A 21,808-nucleotide genomic window follows, 5' to 3' on the forward strand; every position below is an offset into this window, starting at 1 on the left:
AACACATCTGAATCGTTGGCCATCTTCACTACAAAGGACAAAAACAATAAAAGAAACTTAGGTTTCATAACTCGGACACAAATAGTAGAAGTTTTCGTCAATAAAAAGCTAACTACCTAATTCAGTACGAACATAGCTTTGCTTTTCTATAAAAAAAAATTTTGGTGTCAATATTAGGAGTTCAGCTCCAACACTCATGAAACAGGGCTATTATACACTCCTCTACTTTGTCTAAGTCCTTAAGATTGTATTTGATAATGTTGGGGATCTCCTCCTAGTATAGGCTAAACACATGCTCATCTCTTTTATTTAAGAAAAAAGGTTAGGCACCCTCTACAGGTCGAACCTTAAAAAAATAGTTCTTAAAATCATAGAATGAATAGTTAAAAATAGAGAAATCCAATACTATTTTTTAAAACTAAATGGTTTGGTAGTTTGAAAAAGGTAAAAAAAAAAATTTGGAAGACAACAGAAGATGAAACTCCTAACTAATTAGCTGATAGACTTTCACGAAACTCCAGGAGTTAAGTTGAAGTTGAGAAGGACAACTCTACAAATATGAAGGATTTCCAAATCAAAGTAGGAAAAGGAAAGACTTACCCCCAACCTAGTAAAATAGCACTCATACATGAAAATGAAATGACGCTCCGATTTATTAAGTTAGGAAAAGCAAATTCTATCCTCAGGATCGGGGGCCTCTATTTCATACTTCTTTTCATCTTCCCTTTCTCCACAAAGTCTATATTGTCTACAAAATCTCCTTATATACTCGTTATTAACTACGAGAACAACGAAAAGAACAATAATGTCTACCCAATCTAAATCAGAAAGAACTTTAGTAGACATGCACTGAGCAAAACATAAAAGGTTATATCTACAAAATAAAAAAAAAAGTCGTCACCACAAAAATTTATGAGTTACAAATCGGAAAAAACAACACCAACAATTAGACACTTAGAGAAGTCGGACTATTCCCAACGATGGGACATTCAAACCACCCTAAGCAAAAACACAAATGAAGCCATTCAAAATCAGCATCATTCCAGAGGCAAGGAAAAATTCTTAGAATTCAACAACAAATCTAGATTCTACAAATTCTTGCAAGTTTTCACAAACAATAACTAAGGTTCACGATAATCAAGATGATGAGCATAAATGAAAAAAATGTTTTCATTTCTATGAACAGGTATCAAGAAGTCATATTTTTAGGAAAGCAGCCTTTTGCAAGAAACATCAAAACAACAAACAAGGAACATCAACCGGCAATTACAAAAAATAAAAGAAAGAAAAAACTAACTTTACTGAAGAATAGGAGAAAGTAACTATGACGGTAGCACAAGTGAGCAATTCCCAAATATTTTAGACAGCATGAAACAGAAAATCAAACTAGAACTCAACTCCAAAATAGAGAAATTCTAAAAAAAGATCAATGAAAGCAAAGAGCAAGAGAGGTTTCGAGAGAATTGACGCAAGTTTTCAAAAGTTGAAGCGAAAAAGAAGAAAGAGAAAGTAATTATGTTTATATATAGCCACTAGGGGTAAAATGGTACATTTACCCTCATTTAATGGCAGACACGATTATCAAAATAATAAAAAAGACGCGCGAACAGTTATGAAAAGACGTGACGTTCAGATTCAAAAAACACGTCGAGTACCCGACTTATCCCCAAGAAAGTCGGTATACCCGACGCGATGAACTATAAGCTACAAGAGATCAAGATCAACTTAGAGATGCTTAAGCCCAATCTAAAGAAGCTCGGTCTCAAATAGGGACACTGTTCTTACCCTGACCCACAACTTAACCAGGTCCAAAATGGATAAAGCCTAAACAACACTCTACTATTCAGATCTTCATTACTACTTACCCAATCTTATAAGAGGTCGGACACGGCGACATGGGCCTAGCCCTACTTATCTAAATAAGTAACTAACTCTTTCAATATCTCCTATTAATTTAAAAGGGAGATCTCAACAACCTCTATAACAAAAGAAAATGAGTATCCACCATCAAAGGTGGAACTACTATAAGAAGTGGTTATTAACTCTACATTTACACTTTTAAATACTCCGACACCCTTAGGTATTCTTCGAACTCCAATTTATTAAAAATCTGCTTAAAATTCTTACTAACTTAATCATCAGAGTCCCTTGTAGGTAGTAGGTACCATCCTCTACCTCTTCACGAAGTGTTCAGATGGTGGCACCTCAACACCAAAAAGCGTCAGACGCTACTTCAAAAAGAGTTCGGACCTCATATTCACGCCCAAATCCATCCTATTCTTAATATCTTGTCTTATTCTATTTTTGAAATCAAATGCAGCCTAACTGATGAAATAAGAGCATGAAGAAAAGAACTCAGATTCATAAGCACGTGTGCGTCTTACACCTAAATTCATTGTGGAGAAAAGAGTGACTCTAGAGTCACTAAAAACTAAAAATATAAAAAAAAACTATAAAATTACAAAACAAACGTGCTCTTATTTTGTGATCATCACTGTCGTTAGATTGCTTTTTAATGTTTTCAAATTGAACATTTTAATACCTAATAAATTTTTATTTATTAGAAGTTTTTTATCATTATTTTTATTGAATAAATTAATCTTCTATCGTTTCAAAGGAATTAACTTGTCTTATAATAATATTTTTTGGATTTAATTGTTTTATAATAAAATTTGTTATTAGAAATTTATTATTCGAATATATACATTAAAAATTTAATTGAAAGCAACAAAAACCAATCTATCCATTGAAAATAATTCTTTAAAAGTTATAGAAAATAAAAATTTTGTTGGAATCAAAATGCTTCAAGAAAATTTTTTAGGTCATGTTTAGTTCTAAAGATAAAACAAAACAAAACATTAAAAATAAGATATAAAGAATAAAAACACAAAAATTAGTATTTTATATTTTATTTAATAATAAATTAAACATAAAAAAATCAAATCATGAAAATTTAATTTTTACTATTTTTTTATACAAAAAATTAAAAAAAAATATAATAATAAAAATATAATAATAAAAAATAAAATAAATTAGTGTCAATATATATTTTTTTATAAAATATATTAATTTAGTATCTCTTTTTAGCCTGTGTATTCAATATTCATATTTCGACGGTTAAACATTTCACCTAAATTAGATTAAAATTTTTGGTCTTGCTTGGCCCTGGTTGGAATTTATATATATATATATATATATATATATATATATATATGTTTTCCTTTTTTTTTTTTGGTAAGGACATATATTGTTTTTCTTTTTTCTACATATTTTACCTTGGGCCGCATTTAAATCCTGCATTTGGATTTAGGCCCAAAAGAATGTTAAACAAAGCAAAATTGTCCCCAATTCCCACCACCATTTTCCACAGTCAAAACCCTAACACTCAGCTGCATTTCGCGGCACAGTTCGCTTTCTGTTATTAACAGGTAACAACCAACGAACTCTCTCTACATCGGTCCGAAAGAGAGCATCAATGGCGAAGAAGAAGGAGAAGAAAGTGAACGTGTCCGGGAAGCCGAAACACTCCCTGGACGTGAACCGCAACAATGGCGCCGCCACCAAGGAAAACACCCGCTCCGCCTCCACCGTCCGCCGCCTCAAGATGTACAACACGAGGCCCGTCCGAGACCGCAAGGGCAAGATCCTCAGCCACGATCTCCAGTCCAAGGACCTGCCTGCTACTCGCATCCAGCCTGACCGCCGCTGGTTCGGTCAGTCCCCAACTTCCACAATTCATCGGCTACTCGAACCTATCTCTCGTCGAGGGTATTTAGGGTTTTTGACATGTTTTCGTGTTTGTGAATTTTGTGATGTTCAGGGAACACTCGCGTGGTGAATCAGAAAGAGCTTGAGGTCTTCAGGGAAGAGCTGCAAAGCCGAATGTCAAGTAACTACAATGTTATTCTGAGGGAGAAGAAGCTTCCCTTGTCGCTCCTCAGCGATCACCAGAAGGTTTCTTCAGCTGCTTAATCGTTCAAAAATTACTTAAATTAGCGATTTTTCTTTTTGTTAAAACTGCGGTCATTTTTCAAGCTTTGGTAGAAATTTATTTATTTTTTGGATGAAAAATATTCATCGTTTATATTGGGATTTTACGTGTGAATGTAGCAAGCAAAGGTTCACCTTCTTGATAGAGAGCCTTTCGCGAATGCATTTGGGCCAAAGACTACGAGAAAGCGCCCAACCCTCTTGGCTGCTGATTACGAGTCTTTGGTTAAGAAAGCTGACGGTTCTCAAGGTATTGAGAGATGATGATTTTTCTTTGTAACTTGATTGTATTGGCTGCTTAATGGAGGTTTTTTTGTGTTGTTTTGTGCTTATAATTGAGTATTCTTTAGTGAAAGTGAAGAATATTGACTTTTTGTTTCCATTTTTGGAATGGTTGGTGTGTTTGATTGATCATTTTTTTATCCCCAATCAAATGCATATCTGTTTTACAGAGGCTTTTGAACAGAAGTTTGGTGCTAGTGGATCTTCAGATGCTAATGAAGAAGATGGATTTAGGGACTTAGTGCGGCATAATATGTTTGAAAAAGGTCAAAGTAAACGTATTTGGGGTGAACTCTACAAGGTCATTGATTCTTCTGATGTTGTTGTCCAGGTAGAGATTCAGTCTTTGCCTAGATTTCTCTGTAAAACATTTTGCATTATAGTATGTTTATGCCTGATCCATTTTGATGTGACTTGCATGCATTTCTTTACTTGAAATAGTATGGGTTTGTATCATATGTTTGAAAGAATGTGTTTTATGAATTATGATGGGCATTTCTGCTGCAAATTTGCATGGACCTTCTGTATCAATGTAATATATTGAATTTTAGTAGGTTTTTAGTGTTTGTTTAAAGCTAAAGTCCATGGTAGGTTGGATTTCTTTTGACTTCAAGATTCCTTGCTGTTGCATTCCTACTATGCTTTTCTTTGGTTTATGAAAGCATTCATGTAACCTAATTCTTTTGTTGAAAAAATTGTGTCCTATTCAGGTTCTAGATGCTAGGGATCCACAAGGCACAAGATGTTACCATTTAGAGAGGCATTTGAAGGAACATTGCAAGCACAAACATATGATTCTTTTATTGAACAAGGTTAGTTCCATATGTCTGTAACATTTTTCTATGAGTTGCATTGTTGCTGAATACAAATTGCTGTTATATGCAAAACAATACATTATCCATTTTATTTATTTTCAGTGTGATCTACTTCCTGCTTGGGCTACAAAAGGATGGCTTAGAGTTTTGTCAAAAGAATATCCAACTCTAGCATTCCATGCAAGCATTAATAAGTCCTTTGGAAAGGTAATTCCACTATACTGAATCTTTATTTTGTTTGTTCTGTTTATCTGCTATATGAATAAGAAATAAACGAGGTTGCATTATATGCATTCCCCTACACTCCTTCAACTATTCTGCATTTGCAGTTTCTTTATTGTTTGCTTATTGATTATCATTGTCTGTAGGGTTCACTTCTATCAGTTCTAAGACAATTCTCTCGATTGAAAAGTGACAAGCAAGCTATATCTGTTGGATTTGTTGGATATCCAAATGTTGGAAAATCTTCAGTGATCAATACATTGCGTACAAAAAATGTAATTGTTCTTTCTCCGTTACTGCATCTGAAATGCTTGTTCTTTTTTGTTAATTACGCAGTCATAAATAATGAGAGCATTGAATTTAGAATCGTTATTTTCCCATATTGATTCTCGGGGAACAAATTAGAGTTTGTGCTATGTGGAGTGAGCATTTTAGTATTTTAATTGACGTTGTTCTTTTGCTGTGTCAAAGGTCTGCAAGGTTGCTCCAATTCCAGGGGAAACAAAAGTCTGGCAGTATATAACACTTACAAAGAGGATCTTTTTGATTGATTGTCCAGGAGTTGTTTACCAAAACAAGGACTCTGAAACAGATGTTGTCCTTAAGGGCGTGGTATGGTTTTCATGATTTCTCTTCCTAGCACAACAATATTTCACTCCTGCTTGTTATGGTAGTAGAGCTTAATTGGCATTCAGTTTTGCATACTAGTTAGTGGATACGTTAGACAACCATTCTCAACATTTAATTTGTTTTCAGGTACGTGTTACAAACTTGCAAGATGCTGCAGACCATATAGGCGAGGTCTTGAAACGTGTGAAGAAGGAGCACCTGAAAAGAGCGTATAGAATAAATGAGTGGTATGGATCTATCTACTGAACTTACTACTCTTAAATATAAGATTGGTTTGTGCTATTGTTGTTTATGCACATAACTCTTGGTTCTCAAAAATATCCCTTGTTATCAGGGTGGATGAAAATGACTTCCTACTTCAGCTTTGTAAATCAACGGGAAAACTTCTTAAGGTAACATCTTGAGTGGATCTAGATTCTTGATTTTATAGTAGAAAGTTATTTTGTCATCAACTTGTTATGGAGGCATGATGATCTGCCCTATTAATATATTCCATTCGTTTTCAATATGCTTAAGAGTTGAATATTCAAATATTTGAACCAAGCAACACTTGTTTCAACTCAAGGAGAATGTGTTTTGATTCAATGATTTCTCTCCCCTTCCATGATTACGTAGTGTTTAATGTTCCATTTGGGATTTTGGGTATCCCTGCAATTCCTGAAGCTGTTCGCCTTTGGAAGACAGTGATACATAGTACACTTAAACTGTTTCTAATGGCTGTTTCCACTTTCCAGGGTGGGGAGCCTGACCTGATGACCGCAGCAAAGATGATTCTTCATGATTGGCAGAGGGGCAAGATACCATTTTTTGTTCCTCCTCCACGACTAGATGACTTACCTGAGGAAACCAATGTCAATGGTGTAGACATAGATGAAGCAGTTGATGCCAACCAGGCATCTGCAGCTATGAAAGCTATTGCAAATGTTCTATCATCCCAACAACAAAGAAATGTGCCTGTTCAAAAGGACTTATACAATGAGACTGAGTTGCAAGGAGAAACAGCCGACCAACTTCAAAATATGGAGGATAATTCAGACGAAGAGAACTCAACGTCTGACAGTGACACATCTGAGCAGGATCCAGCTACTGATGCCCCACCTGAGAAGCTTCCTTCTGCATAGCAGGTTCCCTTCAAACGAGCCAAAGTTCCAGTTGCAGTCGTAGCCTTTGTGGAATTATGTATCAAATCACAAGTTGCTTGAAAATCTGGAAAGAGCATGCCCCTTTCCCTTCATTTTGATTCTGTTTCCTTGCATAGGCTGGTACTTATGTTGGGAGCTGGGACATCATCTTCTGCATCACATATACACATGTCAAATGCATCAGTTTTGTTCTCAGCTGTTCTGTTTGGTCATGTAAATCAAAGCTTGAGTGAAAGTCAACGATGATTTTGGTTCATATATCATATAGTGAATATTCTATTATATAGAAAATAGGAAATTGCTGGATTTTGTTTCATTGAGCAGGAGTTTTAGTGGTATAGTATTGTAATTTGTATGGAAATTTTGTTTAATCTTGTTGCACATTTACTATCCTAATTGTGATTTGTGAACTAGGGAACATTTATTTATTTTTATTCAATTTAATACTATCATATTGCCATCCACGGGGACAAGTTTCAACTGATTTGCAATCATATCGACTTTTAAATGTTGAAACCATGTGAAGTGAATTTCTCACAGCAGTCACATATTCTTGGAATTCTATTCTAGAGTATAAGCTTTGGCGATTGATTTTCCTTGCCCCATGTTCTTGATTCATTCACCAAATCCAATTATGTTGTCATATGACTCCTATTATGAAAAATCCTTGAGCCACAAAAGTTGATGTCTTTGTCCCAAATAAATAGTGTGTCCCTGCATGCTAAGTGATGCACTCAAGGGTGGTGGATAAATTGCACGTTCCTTGTTTGAGCCAAAAGCTGGCTTGATGTAAAATTTCGTCTAACATTGAATGTCTACTAATAATAATTCAGTAGATATAGATTACTAGGAAGACAATGCAGCTGCGGCTAAGCTAAGACTTTAAAAAGATTTGTGCAATAAGCCAATAATTGAGAAAATCAGTTGGAAAAAGTAGGCCAAAGCTACGGAAACAGCCTGGAGCTGACCATAGTCATAGTAGGACAGTGTATAGGATTTATTTGGTTTGCAATTTTATTGTTGATCTTTTTTGTTTCTAAAATTTATAAAAAAAAAAAGCTAAGGAAAAATTAAAAAAGATAAAAAAATAAAAAATAAACGCAAAACAGAGATTATTTAGGATCTATTGTTTGATTAATCTCAAACCATTAATAAGTGCATCTTGGAAGCAGTAGATTCTACATTGGATGTTGATCCTCAAAATAAAGGAAGTCTCTTAGAAGTATCACATGCTAGCTACCATTTTTTTAATTATTTTATTGGTCTCTGTAATTTTATCAAATTTTTTGAGAGAATACTGCGAAAGCTTATAAATGATTTTTCTTTTTTGCAAGTGTATCCCAAACTCAGATGAGAATAAATATTGCAAACGAATAGGCATATATTCCCCAATCATGAAAATAAGTTTTTTCTAAATTTTAAGACGTTGTTTTAGGGAATAAGATTTTATATACTTGAAACAAAAAAATTGTAAAATACTAATTAATATGGATAAATTATATTATAAATGGTAAAAATTCATATACAGTTGTCTTTAATCTTTATATAAAATTGATAATAAAAAATAATTAGATAATTTAATAAATTTGACTAAATTATTATTTAATGATTATCAACTATTAATTTTATACAAAAAGAACTGTACGTGAATTTCTCCTTTATAAAATTACTCTTAAGACCTCCCTTATAAAATTACTCTTAAGACCAAACTATTAGAAAGAAAAAAAGCTTTGTTGAACATTGGTACTGTGGGCTAATTCAAAGCTACCATCGCCAAATTGCGACAAATTTGGATGTGTTGGATTTGCTATGCAATTAGTCACCAGTTGTGTTGGATCAGTGGCTTTTCTATTCAAGCGACATCTCAAATGACATGGACATCTAACCAAAAAATTCCAAAATAAAATAAAGAAAAAACAAACTATTCTTTTTCTTTTGCGTTTAAAAAAAAACTACTTTATGTTGTTGCTACATACTTTAAGAAGAAAAAAAGAATGATTCACTTCTTTCTTATTTTAATTTTGTGTTCCCCCTACTCTTTTTAGACTTTTTAGCCTTGCTATAAAGTCATAACTCATAATTTGATCTTTACCTAAAAGATTTTGTGTATAATGTGTTTTTGCCTTTTATATTGGTATTAAAATTTGCAATGATTATTTACTAAAAAAGAACAAAAAAAAAAAAAAAATCACGAACGTTAAGTTTTGTCAATCAGTGTTCGGAATAAAGCTCCATTTTGCTAAACTTGACTTTAATCTTTTTTTTTTTTTTTGATAATACTAATCTTGTTTATTCTAGTACCTCAACTTCGTACACATAAAATAATATGATTCTAGCTCTATGTGATAAAATAATGGTGTACACCAGAATTATATAAATAAACAAATCATTCAATAATGGTGTTACCATCAGAATTATATAATAAACAAATCATGAGAATGAAGTTAGTCTTATATTTTAAGTTTAATTATTATTCGATCAGTTTTTATAATTTTATTAAATTTTAATTAAATTTTTATATTATTTTTTTAATTGAATCTTTATATTATATCAGATTTTGTAATTAAATCCTCATTATAACAAAAATATTAGAATTAATAGAATATTCTGTTAAATGTTAAACATATTCATTTTGTTTAATAAAATATTTTGTTAATTCTAATATTTTTATCACAACAAACACTTAATTACAAAATTTATTATAATATAAAAACTCAATAAAAAAATATAAATATCTATTAAAAATTCAATAAAATTATAAAAATCAACAAAATAATTAAACCTATATTTTATCTATTAAAATAATAAAGAAATTGAACTTTGTTAAATCCAATCTCACAATGGTTTTAAGTGAATTTCAATTAGAAATCTGGGTTTAGATACCAGTATTAAAATTCATGTTATCATAAACAACACCATCCGTATAAAATTAATCCTTTTGTATAAAAATAATAAAATAAAAGACACGTTCTGTGAGAAAAAATAAAGTTTAATTATTCCATTCGTTTTATAATTTTATTAAATTTATAATTAAATTTTTATATTTTTAATTAAATTTTTATATTATTTTTAATTTTATAATTAAATTATTTTTAGACTAAAAAATATAAAAATAATTGAATAATTTTTTATAAATTAAAAATATTTATAATTAAAAATTTAATAAAATTATTGATCATATATTTTTTTTAAAAAAATTAATTATACAAATAAAATAATTTAAAAATTTAATTAAAAAATATATAAAAATTTAATTAAAATTTTGATAAAATTATAAAGGTTAGAAAAATAATTAAACTAAAAAATAATCATATTCTAACTTTATCATTTCACATGATACATGATAGCGATATATGTGACACCGACATATTTGAATGTTTATATGATGGAAACGTTGGAATCAAAATCGACTAGTAATAGTAAGATCCTTATCATCACCGAATTGACATTATTTTCTTTTGCTTTCTTTTTTTATGATTTTGAATTTGATATCTTTGACCAATTGGGATCATCTGGGTAGTTTATTTCATGTGTGATTCATGAAAAAGATCAAATTTATGAGGCATTTATTTACTATACTTTTGTAATATTTATATTATATAGATTAAAAGGGTACTATAGTCTATATAGATTCGTTGATATTGGTGGCAACAAGGACAAGTTGGATTATACAAAAGAAAGAAAGATAATGAGGAAACACGTGCATGCGTCATGAAGATTCAGTTGATGTATATTTTGAGGATACCTTATATTATATAGTTATATCTTATATTATATTATATCCTTGTAGACATGAAAATTTTGTAGTCTTATATTTTATTCATTACATAATTTAATACGTACGTTATTCTATTAAAAAAACTACAATGGAAGTACCAAAATAATAGTGCTAGCTTTAATTATGACTACATCATATGCATGTTTCATGTCATATTTTGGTTTGTGTAAACTCTCAATTTTCTGTATTATATAAAGATAAAAATATAGAAATAATGAAATACAGAAGATGAAGTTATTCATCTTGATTAAAACGTAAAAAATAGCATACAAACGAAAATTTCATATTGTGAAATATATATAATTTTTGGATATTTTCTTAGTTTTTAAAAATTTTCTAAAGTGAACAGACTAATAAAATTAAATAAGAGATTAATTATCATTAACATGAAAGTTTAATTTTATTATTTTATTGTGATTAAATATTTATTTTTTATTGTACAAAAAAGTTAATTACTTGAATAATATTCAATAAAAAGATGTACAAATATTTTGCAGTTGTACTATGAGAATAAATATTTTATTCAGTTTTTAATCATATTTGATGTTTTAAATGATTATTAAATAAAATGTAATTATTTTTTATGATATGAGTTTACTTGATTTGATATATGTATAGAACTATTTTACATTAAAAGTATATCAAAATTAAATTGAGTTAATAGTTAAATTCATTTTTAAAAAAATTTATTTTTTAAATTTATCTCTAAAAAAATTTATCAATCAAATTAATCTTTTAAAGATGATAAATTAACCATTTTTGTCATTTCGTTACGCTGTTAACAATTTCTATCAATGATTAGTCATGTAAAATGTTAATTGATAACATATATAATTTTTGACATATTCAACTGAACATTAACCAAATATATTTATAAAATTTTATCACTTTATTCTATTTTTTCAATTACATAAATTCTAATTTCAATATAATTTAGTGACTAAATTGATAGATTTTCTTAAACATATTTGTTTAACGTCTAATTGGACATATTAGGTATTATATATGACGTTAGTTAATATTCTATATCATCTTGATGGAAAAGAGCGAGCGATAAAATGTCAAAAATAATTAATTAAAAGTCGACTAATTTTTTAAAGATTAATTTGACTATTAATCTAAATTAAATTCTTATGTAAAGTTTAAAAAAACTCACGTGCAGTTATCTTTATTTAAAATTAATAATTAAAAATTATTAAATAATAATATAATTAAAATGATCAAATTATCTAATAATTTTAAATATTAATTTTACATAAAAATAACTATATGTAAATTTTTACTTTTAAAAAAACTTCTTCCATTGTAAACAATTTAACAAAAAAAAGTTGTAGTAATTGATTTAGTAATTCCAATGTAAACAATTTAACAAAAAAAATTGTAGTAATTTATTTAGTAACTTGATCCAAATAAAAAATCTCTTTCTTTTATTTTTATTTATGGCTCTAAGAGTCATACCGATTTGATCGGTTCAATCACATTAATTGAAAATCAATTATCAAATAAGTTCAATTCAAATAAAAATTTAGTGGATAACAAATCTTCAAAGAATAAAAAAACTGGCAAAGAAAACTATTAAGTATTAACCCATGAAACCAGGTCAGTTTTTTTGTAACAGTTTTACTTGAATATAATATAAGAAAATTTTTAAGTGTATCATATATCGATATTTTAAAAATTTTTAATCGTTATAATTAAAATCAACAATTAAAAATTACTGTATATCGATGTATTTGAAAACTTTCGGAAAATGTAATGATGTGGATTGTATTTTGCATTGCATGTTAGGTACATTACATAGTTTGCAATTGAGTTGGCAGGGAGAGAGACAACTGTGGCCCAGTGAAGAAGCAGAGAGAAAGGAAGATTCATGTTACTGACATTGCATTCCGCATTGCCATTGCAGCTGTAATACACGCGCTTTGCCTTCCCCCTTTCATTTTGGAATCTTAAATGTTGTTTTTTCCGTTGAACTCATTCATTGTACTTTAGTTGTTATTAGGTAAGTTGTTTGGTTTTGCTACATTTTCATAGCTCTACTCTCTCTCTCTCTTTCAGCCTTTGAATTGTGACTGTCACTCATAGAAGAGAGAGAGAAAGAGAGGGAGATCTGTGAAGTTTTCATTGTTTTTTCTTTAGCTGATTTTCTCTTGTAATGGTGAGACAGGTTCCATTGTGTGAGTTTCCTAGGTTCCTGACAGTGTTTTAAGGTGGTGGGGTGTTTGATGTTGGAATAAAGCTGTGACCTTTTCACTATGATTTGAGGATGTTCCCTGACTCCTCTTGCCACTGTTGCTGAACCATGACAAAAAGGGTAGCATCTTTTTTCTGAGATATAGAAATAGTATTCCATGTGTTTGATGAAATGTGAGCTTGATTTGGACATTGGGTTTGCTCTAATAGTCTTAAAGGAGTTTGCTTGAAGAAAGAAGAAGAAAAGAATCTCCCTTTTGTTGTTTTTCTTCTTTTGAAGTGATTGGATTGGTGGAAAACTAAAACAGGCCAAAAGGGTTTCCTTATTTCCCCTTGTGTGTGGGGTTCTAAATTTGTTTTTTTAGACTTTTGAATTTATGTGGAGTGAAGAACCACTAAAGTTCCTTTGGGGGTGCTTTGCCTTGATTCTCTTTGTTGGCCATTGCCCTTGGTCAAACGTGGTAGACTGGTAGTTAAGGGTATCTTATATAATCTGTGTTGGAGACATTAGAAATAACAGGATCTTCCTTCTTTGTTATATCTAAATTAGGGATCAAGCTAACTAGCTGCTGATCAAAGACAGAACCAATTAGGATTTCTATTTGTGGGATTCAGTATTATCCCACTTAAGTTATAGTTTGATTAAGCACTGAATGTTTGTACAATTTGCATAGTTGATCTTCAATGAGACCTTTAAATTTAAGTCAGTAAAGTCTGAATAGGTTGGCCTGAGGTTTTTTAAGGCATAGTCATATTTGAGGTTTGGTCTGTAAATTTGGTTACTTCGATATGTCGGATAGTGTGCAAGAAGCGCGGTCGCTTGCCTTGACTCCTACATGGTCTGTTGCCACTGTGTTGACCATCTTTGTTGCTGTCTCTTTGCTTGTGGAGCGCTCCATTCACCGATTAAGCAATGTAAGTTTTCTTCTTAGAAGTTTTATTCGGTTTAGGATTGGTTTTGATGTTAACCTCTGTATAACAAGGTTATCAAACTTGAGAGTTTACCTAAACTCAGGGGAGTTTAGACTAACTTGAATTGTGTAATCAACAAGTAAACTTGTAAGAGTTTGCTTGTAAAGTTGTAAACTTGATCAGGGACCTAAACTTACAAGTTTACGAGTTAACTTGAGAGTTTGATAACCTTGTTCTTTAGTTTAACAAAGATTTGCATAGCGAAATTGGAAGCCTGTTCAAGACATTAAACAAACGCAAGCTGTGGAGTAGCAATGGAAGAGCTATTGTAGGACTCGTTTTATGAATTGGAATGAATAAGCCAAATTTTGTGTTCAGTTTTGACATGAATTCTGATGTCTGTTTTTTTGTTCTTCTGGGCCTCGGGGGCTGCAGTGGCTGCGGAAAACTAATCGAAAACCATTGCTTGCTGCTTTGGAGAAGATGAAAGAAGGTACAATGCACTGAATTTTTCTTCACTGTGTTAATATTCTTGTTACATGTCTCTTTTTCACTAATCAACTCGCTTTTTTCTTTCCTTTTGTGTTTTGTATTTTGCTATCTTCAGAGTTGATGTTGCTTGGATTCATATCACTCCTACTAACAGCTACCTCAAGAATTATAGCCAATATTTGCCTACCATCAAAGTTCTACAACAGTGCTTTTGCTCCATGCACAAGATCTGAGATCGATGAAGAAATGGAAGATAATGGCTCTGAAGGACGTAAGTTATTGATGGCTTTTGCTTATCCAAGCTTAACTCGGAGGATGCTGAAGGGCATGAATAGAAGCTCCTGCAAAGAGGCATGAACAGCAGACCCCAATGTTTAACTTTGACTATTATGATTATTCATTAATTATTGCTCCAACGTGTGTCAAATTTTCATTTGTTATGTTTCTCAGGGTTATGAACCATTTGTGTCATATGAAGGTCTAGAGCAATTGCACCGTTTTATTTTTGTCATGGCAATAACACATATATCTTACAGTTGCCTGACGATGTTGTTAGCAATTGTGAAGGTGAGAAATGTTTCAACATTAATTTGAATTTAAATGGCATTGAACTGAAATTTGATATTACAGAACACTATCACTTAGATGTTTACTTATTTTGGTAACTATGTATTAATGTATGCAGCAAAACATCTAAGTGTTATAACTATAGATTTCTGATTGGCATGAGAAATTAATAACACCAATAGTTTAAAGCAGATTCATAGTTGGAGAGTGTGGGAGGATGAGGCTCATATGGATCAGCATGGATCTTTGGCAGGTAAGCACAAAACTTCTTAATATGCATTTGTTGTTTGTAAGTGATTTTCTGTGTGTTCTGTCGAGAGTATATTGACTATTTCATGTATTGCTGTAGTAATCACAAGAGAGTTGACAATGCGAAGACAATCATCCTTTGTCAAGGTTCACACATCAAATCCAATGGCCAGAAATAGTTTCCTCGTTTGGGTGGTAATTACATAACTCTATTTTGTTTCCCCATTAACATTTGATTTCATTTAAGTTATTTTGTCGAATGTCTACCTTTAAGTTCTCGAATTCGTGTGATGAAAAATGGCATGTCTGAAAATACATTAAATCAAAATATTCTGAAACAGAAAGAGTTTGATAATCAGATGGTTAGCTGGGCCATAATTTGATCAATTTGCTTTGCTTAATATATTTTGCAGTTGCTATGGCAAATGAAGTAGTAAAATATTGATAATTCACGTCACCTAATTGCATAATTTCTCATCACTTTCAGCAAATTGTAACATCAAACTCTCTCTGGTTGAATCTTTGATATTTTACCTGATACTCCCAATTGCTACATTCATATGTTATTTTGTCAATCTACTTATGTCAATTGCATATAGTTGTATATTGACTTGATAAATTGAGGTTTCATTTTGACAACTTATTTGGTAATACTAACTAATTCTAAGTTTAATCAAATTGTAGACATGTTTTTTCCGACAATTCGGCCGTTCGGTGGTTCGTGCTGACTACCTTACACTTCGTAAAGGATTTATCTTGGTATGTATGCAATAGATTATCTTGGTCTAAATGGTTTTGATTTAAAGCAACCTGAGTTTTATTTTACTGTGTAGATTAAATTCTTACTTTATCTCTGTTATGCAGTGCTTGGGTCTCTGAATTTTCTAGTATTCATGCATCGCTAATTTTTTTTTTTTGTACTCCTTTACTCAGTCTCTTTTCCTTATTTATGGCAGAATCACAACCTCACACTAAAATATGATTTTCACAGCTATATGGTTCGATCTATGGAAGAGGAATTCCAAAGGATAGTTGGTGTGAGGTTAGTAATGGTTGAGCAATTTTTGTCGTCATTATTGAGGAAGTCAATAGTACATGATCTGTTGTGACCTTTACATACTGTGATTTTATTTCAATGTTACAGTTCGCTAAGAAATTTCTGGAAAAGAGTCTTCAGTTTTGCAAATTTAAGCAGTAGTTCAACTTTTCTATTCTGATTCATTGCAAATAATCAATGTAAAGAGAAAAGAATGTACATTATTTGTATTAAGCATGTGTAGCATTAAGTTATGGTTATTTGTTTTTCTTTTCCACAAATTTATTTTCATGAAGTTGAGAGCTAACAGTTGTAAAATCTCTTGCAGTGGCTTACTCTGGGGATTTGTTGTTGCTTTCATGCTTTTCAACATCAAAGGTAGTGTGTCTTTTTTTTTTTTTTCATAATCTTAATTTTCAAATAATATGCACATTCCCTCCATTACTAAAACTGATTTGTATCTTTCTTTTGGCCAAAGCTTTCACTTTACTTCCATTTCTCTGTGAGATTACCTCAAACATAATTGTGGTCAGTTATTGAAGTAGTCAACCCAACTAAGAAGAATAACTTGCTGCTATTATATTGTGGTTTCATTATGTCTTTGTGTTGTCTTAGAATCTTACAATTGCTAATTCATTTATCCTTTTTCTCGTTTTACCGCAGGATCAAATCTCTATTTCTGGATAGCTATCATTCCTGTCTCGGCAAGTTATCTTTGTTATTTTCTTTCTTTGTTTTAAGTTATTTGACTTTGTTGAACACTTTCTGATTACCGTGTCTTTTTATTTCGTGTTTATGAACAGCTTGTTCTTTTGGTGGGAACAAAGCTCCAGCATGTTATTGCAACGTTGGCATTGGAGAATGCCGGAATAACTGGTTACTTCTCGGGATCAAAGTTGAGGCCTCGCGACGAACTTTTCTGGTTCAATAAGCCTGAACTATTGCTATCCTTGATCCACTTCATTCTCTTCCAAGTAAGCAACAATAGTTTATCTGCTACTTTTGTGTTATTTCTAAATGAAATTTGTTTGTTTTTTCCCCTCCCAACTCTAGATGCGTGTTCATTTCCTGGTTTTGTTTTCGCAGAATGCGTTTGAATTGGCTTCATTCTTTTGGTTCTGGGTACTTCTCTACTTCCTTATCCATCTTAAGTCATAATTATTTCCTTCAACAAATAAGACAATAACTAGCTATATATTTTCGATAAGCAAATGTTATAGCCTTATTCAAATTTTCGATGATAGACACGTTGATTTTAGTATTGCTTAAAAGCTTCTTTTTGGCAAGTTATTGCCACCTTTTTTCAGGGTTATCAGAATTACTTTAGATATGATGAATCACTCCATAGAATAAGATACTGAAGAATGGCATGAAGTTCTGTATGTACTAAAATGTCCTTTTTGTTATTGCAGTGGCAGTTTGGTTATAATTCCTGCTTTATCAGGAATCACATGCTTGTGTACTTAAGGCTAATCTTAGGGTATGCTGAAACCATGAGATCCTTAATTCCATTTATTTAAGATGTTAAAAAAGCCATGTGCCATTTTATACCTTTTCTATATAAACTTTGTAGGTTTGCAGGACAGTTTCTCTGCAGTTACAGTACCTTGCCACTCTATGCGCTCGTTACACAGGTAATCCACGACCTAAATCGGTCGGTTTCTGTTGTATGTTTTCTGCTTTCAGGATTTTGTTGGTGGAAAATAGTGGAAAACAAGAAAATTTGTTTTCCAAATTTTTTAACCTCCATTATTTACTTCACAAAATTCAAAAAACAAGATAACATAAGTCATGCTGACCCTATAGATCTGTTTAATTCAAGAAGATATTTTCTACTTTCATTCTTCAATATTCATTGGCAAAATATCAGATTGTTTTCATTCAAATTAGTTTTTGTGCATCGACATCATAGAAAGTTCCACATTATACTAAGTTGGCATTTTTATCCAATTTTGTTAGTGGGCATGTAAACAGTGAGTGAGAAATTAGTTCCTGATCAAACCAAACAAAATCATTATGATATATCCGACTATATGACATGTTTTCAGTTGTGTGTGTCTCAAAAAGTCAATGATGGCACACCTAATTCCAAGGCTTCATTATGAACCATGTGTATGTGATGCTTTTAAGGCATGGAGTTGGTTTAGTGAATCATTCAAGTTCAATTTCGATGTACTAAGTTAAAAGAATTTTATACTATTATCCAATAAACTTTTTCTTTTGGATCACAATTCGCGTTAGTCGTAACGAGTGTAAAAGGAATTACTTTTACACTATGGTGAATGGTGTTTTTCAATGAAGAGTGGAGATTGTTCTTTTTACAATAGGAAAAAAAATATATTTAAAAAATAAAGACATCATATGCAATGCACACTCCTTTAAAAAATTTTGTTACAATATTCACTCTTCGCCAAATTTCATTATTCACCATAGAAATCCCCTTAAATATGTGTAACATTTTAAACTGCATAAAGTTAAATTTGAATCACTGGATTCTTGCCACTTTTATTTCTCATGCAATAAGATCTTTCTATGTTTATTTTCAGATGGGAACAAACTATAAGGCTGCATTGATTCCACAGAGGATAAGGGAGACAATCCATGGATGGGGCAAGGCAGCTAGGAGAAAGAGAAGGCATGGTATGTTCGCCGATGATTCCACCATTCACACGGACACGAGCACTGTACTATCTCTCGAAGAAGACGATAGAATGGTCGATATCCCTGAAACTGGTACTGACCATGTCACTGGAACTGAAGTAGAATTACAGCCCGTAGCAGCTGCTACGGCTACTCCTTCGCCGCCAGCTGCAAATGAAGCTTCAAGTAGGGCTGCTACACCACTCCTTCGACCATCGGCTTCAATATCTTCGTCGGGACCATTCAGTTTGAGAGCAGAATCTATTCCAAGATGTTCTTCTATGCCAATGCCAAGTGGAAGGTAATGAGCAATGAATAAAAGGAAAAAATAGCAGCAGCAAAGAATAGTAAACGGGTACATTAATAAAAATGGCTTTGTTGTATAATTCAGAAGCTAAATTATAAGGTGATTACTTTTGGTTACAAAAAAATGCAATTTAGAGGGTTAGGTATCAGGTCTCTTTATCTCAGTGTTTGGTTTTGCTAATCATTGTGCTAAGGGCATAGGCTAAAGAATCTAGAGTATAATACTTTTGAAGGAAAAATAAATTTCCTAGAAGTTTCAAATGTGTTAATTGCCTTAGAAATTTTAAGAAAACTTACCCTTTATTTTTTAGTCTGCCCTTAGAGCAATTCTTTCCAAAACCTTTTACCATTTACTAATTTTGTGTGGGACAAATGTAGAATGGGGAAAGATTTGTGCTGTTGATGATGCCATGTTGCGACTTTGTGGAGTATATGGACCAAGTATATTTGTATATTTAACCCTTTTTATTATGTTTTGAAAGAATGTATATTAAGGTTTAATAGAACTACAAAATGGGAGTAAGCAATCTTGAGATTAGTGTTTGTAACTTAGTTTTTGTAACTTGGGAGTAAGCAATCTTGTATGTTACCCAATATCACTCATATACACCTATGGTTGTTTCTTGATTATATATGATAGCAGAATAATATATTACGAAGAATGGAAGTATAGAGGTTTTCTGTAATGAGTTACCTGATGCGTTGTGGCCAAGCGCAGGCCTATTGTGCTGGGTTTAACTCTAAACGAACCGTAGCTAGTTTTGAGTGTGTTTTTTCCCAATTTAAAGGAGTTAGCCAACTTCTTTAATAGTTTGTGATGCACCCTTATTGGCGGGATGTGCATCAGTCTACCGAAACCTAAATCCCGAATAATTGCTCTCTTTTCCTCGCTCATATGTTCAAATTTTCACTCAACAAATGGGCTGCACATTTTAAGTCTTTGGTTTGATGTAAACAAAGCAAAATTAGAGTCATTAGAATTAGATATATTTGTATTAGAAAAAATTGACTTACTCTAAGACATATATTTGTGCTTACATTGTATTTTTTTCACCTTGGTTTTTGCTTGTCATTTTTACTGCAATGAAAAAAAGATGCTGTCAATAGATAATAAATACACCCAAAAATTAGAGACATACACCCATAGATTAGTTAGATACACCCCATACTGCAATGAAAATGAGATACTGCCAATAGATAAAAAATACACCCAAAAATCAGAAACATACCCCATAGATCAGTCAGATACACCCCAATATCAGCCACATACACCCAAACCCAGTCCCATATCTATTTTATTTTTTTTAATTAAACGAAATTAAATCAGTTCAAGATCATATTCAATTCATCCAAACATCCATAAAATGACACTACAAGGTCAAGCACAATTAAAATAGTAACTATTAGACTTCAAAACTCCTAATATATATATCAGTCCCATACACTTCTACATTTTTTGGATTATATGAGATTATATGAGTTCAGAAATATATTTAAGTTCAAAAACCACTAGAAGCAACAATCGCATGCCAAGTCCGAGATATACACCCGACAATCGGCCATAATACACAAAAAAATTTGCTATATACACCCAAAAATCAGTTAGAAGAGGAAGAGTCTTTCATGTAAATATGCACAAACCTACTTAAAAAACATGTAAACATGCACAAAATATGTACCAAACAGATCAAAACACACGATAAAGCATTCAATAGAAGTATGTAAAATAGCGTAAACGAAGAACAGTTTTATCAGAACAGTAATATGAGATCTAAAAGAAGAACAGTAAAACCTAGAAGAACCTAGAAGAAACAGAGCGAGAAATACTGACGATATAGTGCTTCGATTTCGAAATCAGAAACAAAAATGTGAAAAACCTTGAAGAACAGTAAAACAGTACGTTACCTTGAATAATGTTTCTTCGTTTTTTCTGCTGATTTTTTATGGATATTTGTATCTTTTGTTCTTGAATTCTTCTACTCTTCGCGAGGAGTTAGAACGTTTCTTCAAAATCGTAATTTGTTTCGAATGTGGCTTGAAACTTGACGGTTTGCGTTTTGTTTGAGGAAAAAAAAGGAAGAGTGTGTCATAATGAATGTGTTTTGGAAAACGCAATCGTTGTGTGAGACGCGTGCGTTTGATGCTCCATTCTAAAGAGTGAGTATGCGTGGTTTTTTTTTTTGGCTGGGCCAACTTGTATAACTTGTAAGGCAAAAAGACATATTGTATGTGTAGCAAGTCTATTTTTATATAGTTAAAGAACCTCAATGTAATAAAATTTTATTGAAAACAATTTTCTAAAAATCTTTTTTTTGTTAAGTGGATTGGACAATCTCTAATTTTAGGTACCCAGATGGATTGGACAATCCAATGCTAGCCCAACACACAATCAATAACATGCAGGAAGCAAAAATATTCCATGGAACTTCCTTTTATTATTGGTAATTTTCTCCGTATACTTGTACGTATGCTCGTGCATATATATGCCTTACATACTCATATACTTGCAGTTACATACCTGCATATCAACCACTTTCCACTTAACGATTTGAGT

General features: G+C 31.8%; 2 protein-coding genes across 3 annotated transcripts; both read left to right on the plus strand.

Moving 5' to 3' along the window:
- The first annotated feature begins 3,371 nt into the window (after positions 1-3,371).
- Positions 3,372-7,597, plus strand: LOC130944929 (nuclear/nucleolar GTPase 2). The gene is made up of 11 exons (XM_057873529.1): positions 3,372-3,713; positions 3,821-3,954; positions 4,111-4,240; positions 4,443-4,603; positions 4,983-5,084; positions 5,190-5,294; positions 5,456-5,584; positions 5,781-5,921; positions 6,066-6,166; positions 6,274-6,331; positions 6,674-7,597. Exons 1-11 carry the CDS (start codon positions 3,476-3,478, stop codon positions 7,058-7,060), a joined length of 1,686 nt encoding a protein of 561 aa, XP_057729512.1. The 5' UTR covers positions 3,372-3,475; the 3' UTR covers positions 7,061-7,597.
- A 5,071-nt stretch (positions 7,598-12,668) lies between these two features.
- On the plus strand, positions 12,669-19,879 carry LOC130943298 (MLO-like protein 11). Of its 2 annotated transcripts, none has more exons than XM_057871109.1 (16): positions 12,669-12,861; positions 13,027-13,967; positions 14,400-14,457; positions 14,572-14,807; positions 14,907-15,023; positions 15,216-15,276; positions 15,373-15,467; positions 15,957-16,031; positions 16,229-16,314; positions 16,637-16,686; positions 16,972-17,012; positions 17,112-17,282; positions 17,395-17,430; positions 17,721-17,788; positions 17,882-17,942; positions 18,855-19,879. In XM_057871109.1, exons 2-16 carry the CDS (start codon positions 13,842-13,844, stop codon positions 19,251-19,253), a joined length of 1,680 nt encoding a protein of 559 aa, XP_057727092.1. In that variant the 5' UTR covers positions 12,669-12,861; positions 13,027-13,841; the 3' UTR covers positions 19,254-19,879. The 2 variants fall into 2 exon arrangements, with proteins under 2 accessions (XP_057727092.1, XP_057727093.1); XM_057871110.1 differs by having other exon boundaries at positions 12,705-12,767.
- The last annotated feature ends 1,929 nt before the right edge of the window (positions 19,880-21,808 follow it).

Source organism: Arachis stenosperma, chromosome 8 (assembly GCF_014773155.1).
Source record: "Arachis stenosperma cultivar V10309 chromosome 8, arast.V10309.gnm1.PFL2, whole genome shotgun sequence".
Classification (NCBI taxonomy): domain Eukaryota; kingdom Viridiplantae; phylum Streptophyta; class Magnoliopsida; order Fabales; family Fabaceae; genus Arachis; species Arachis stenosperma.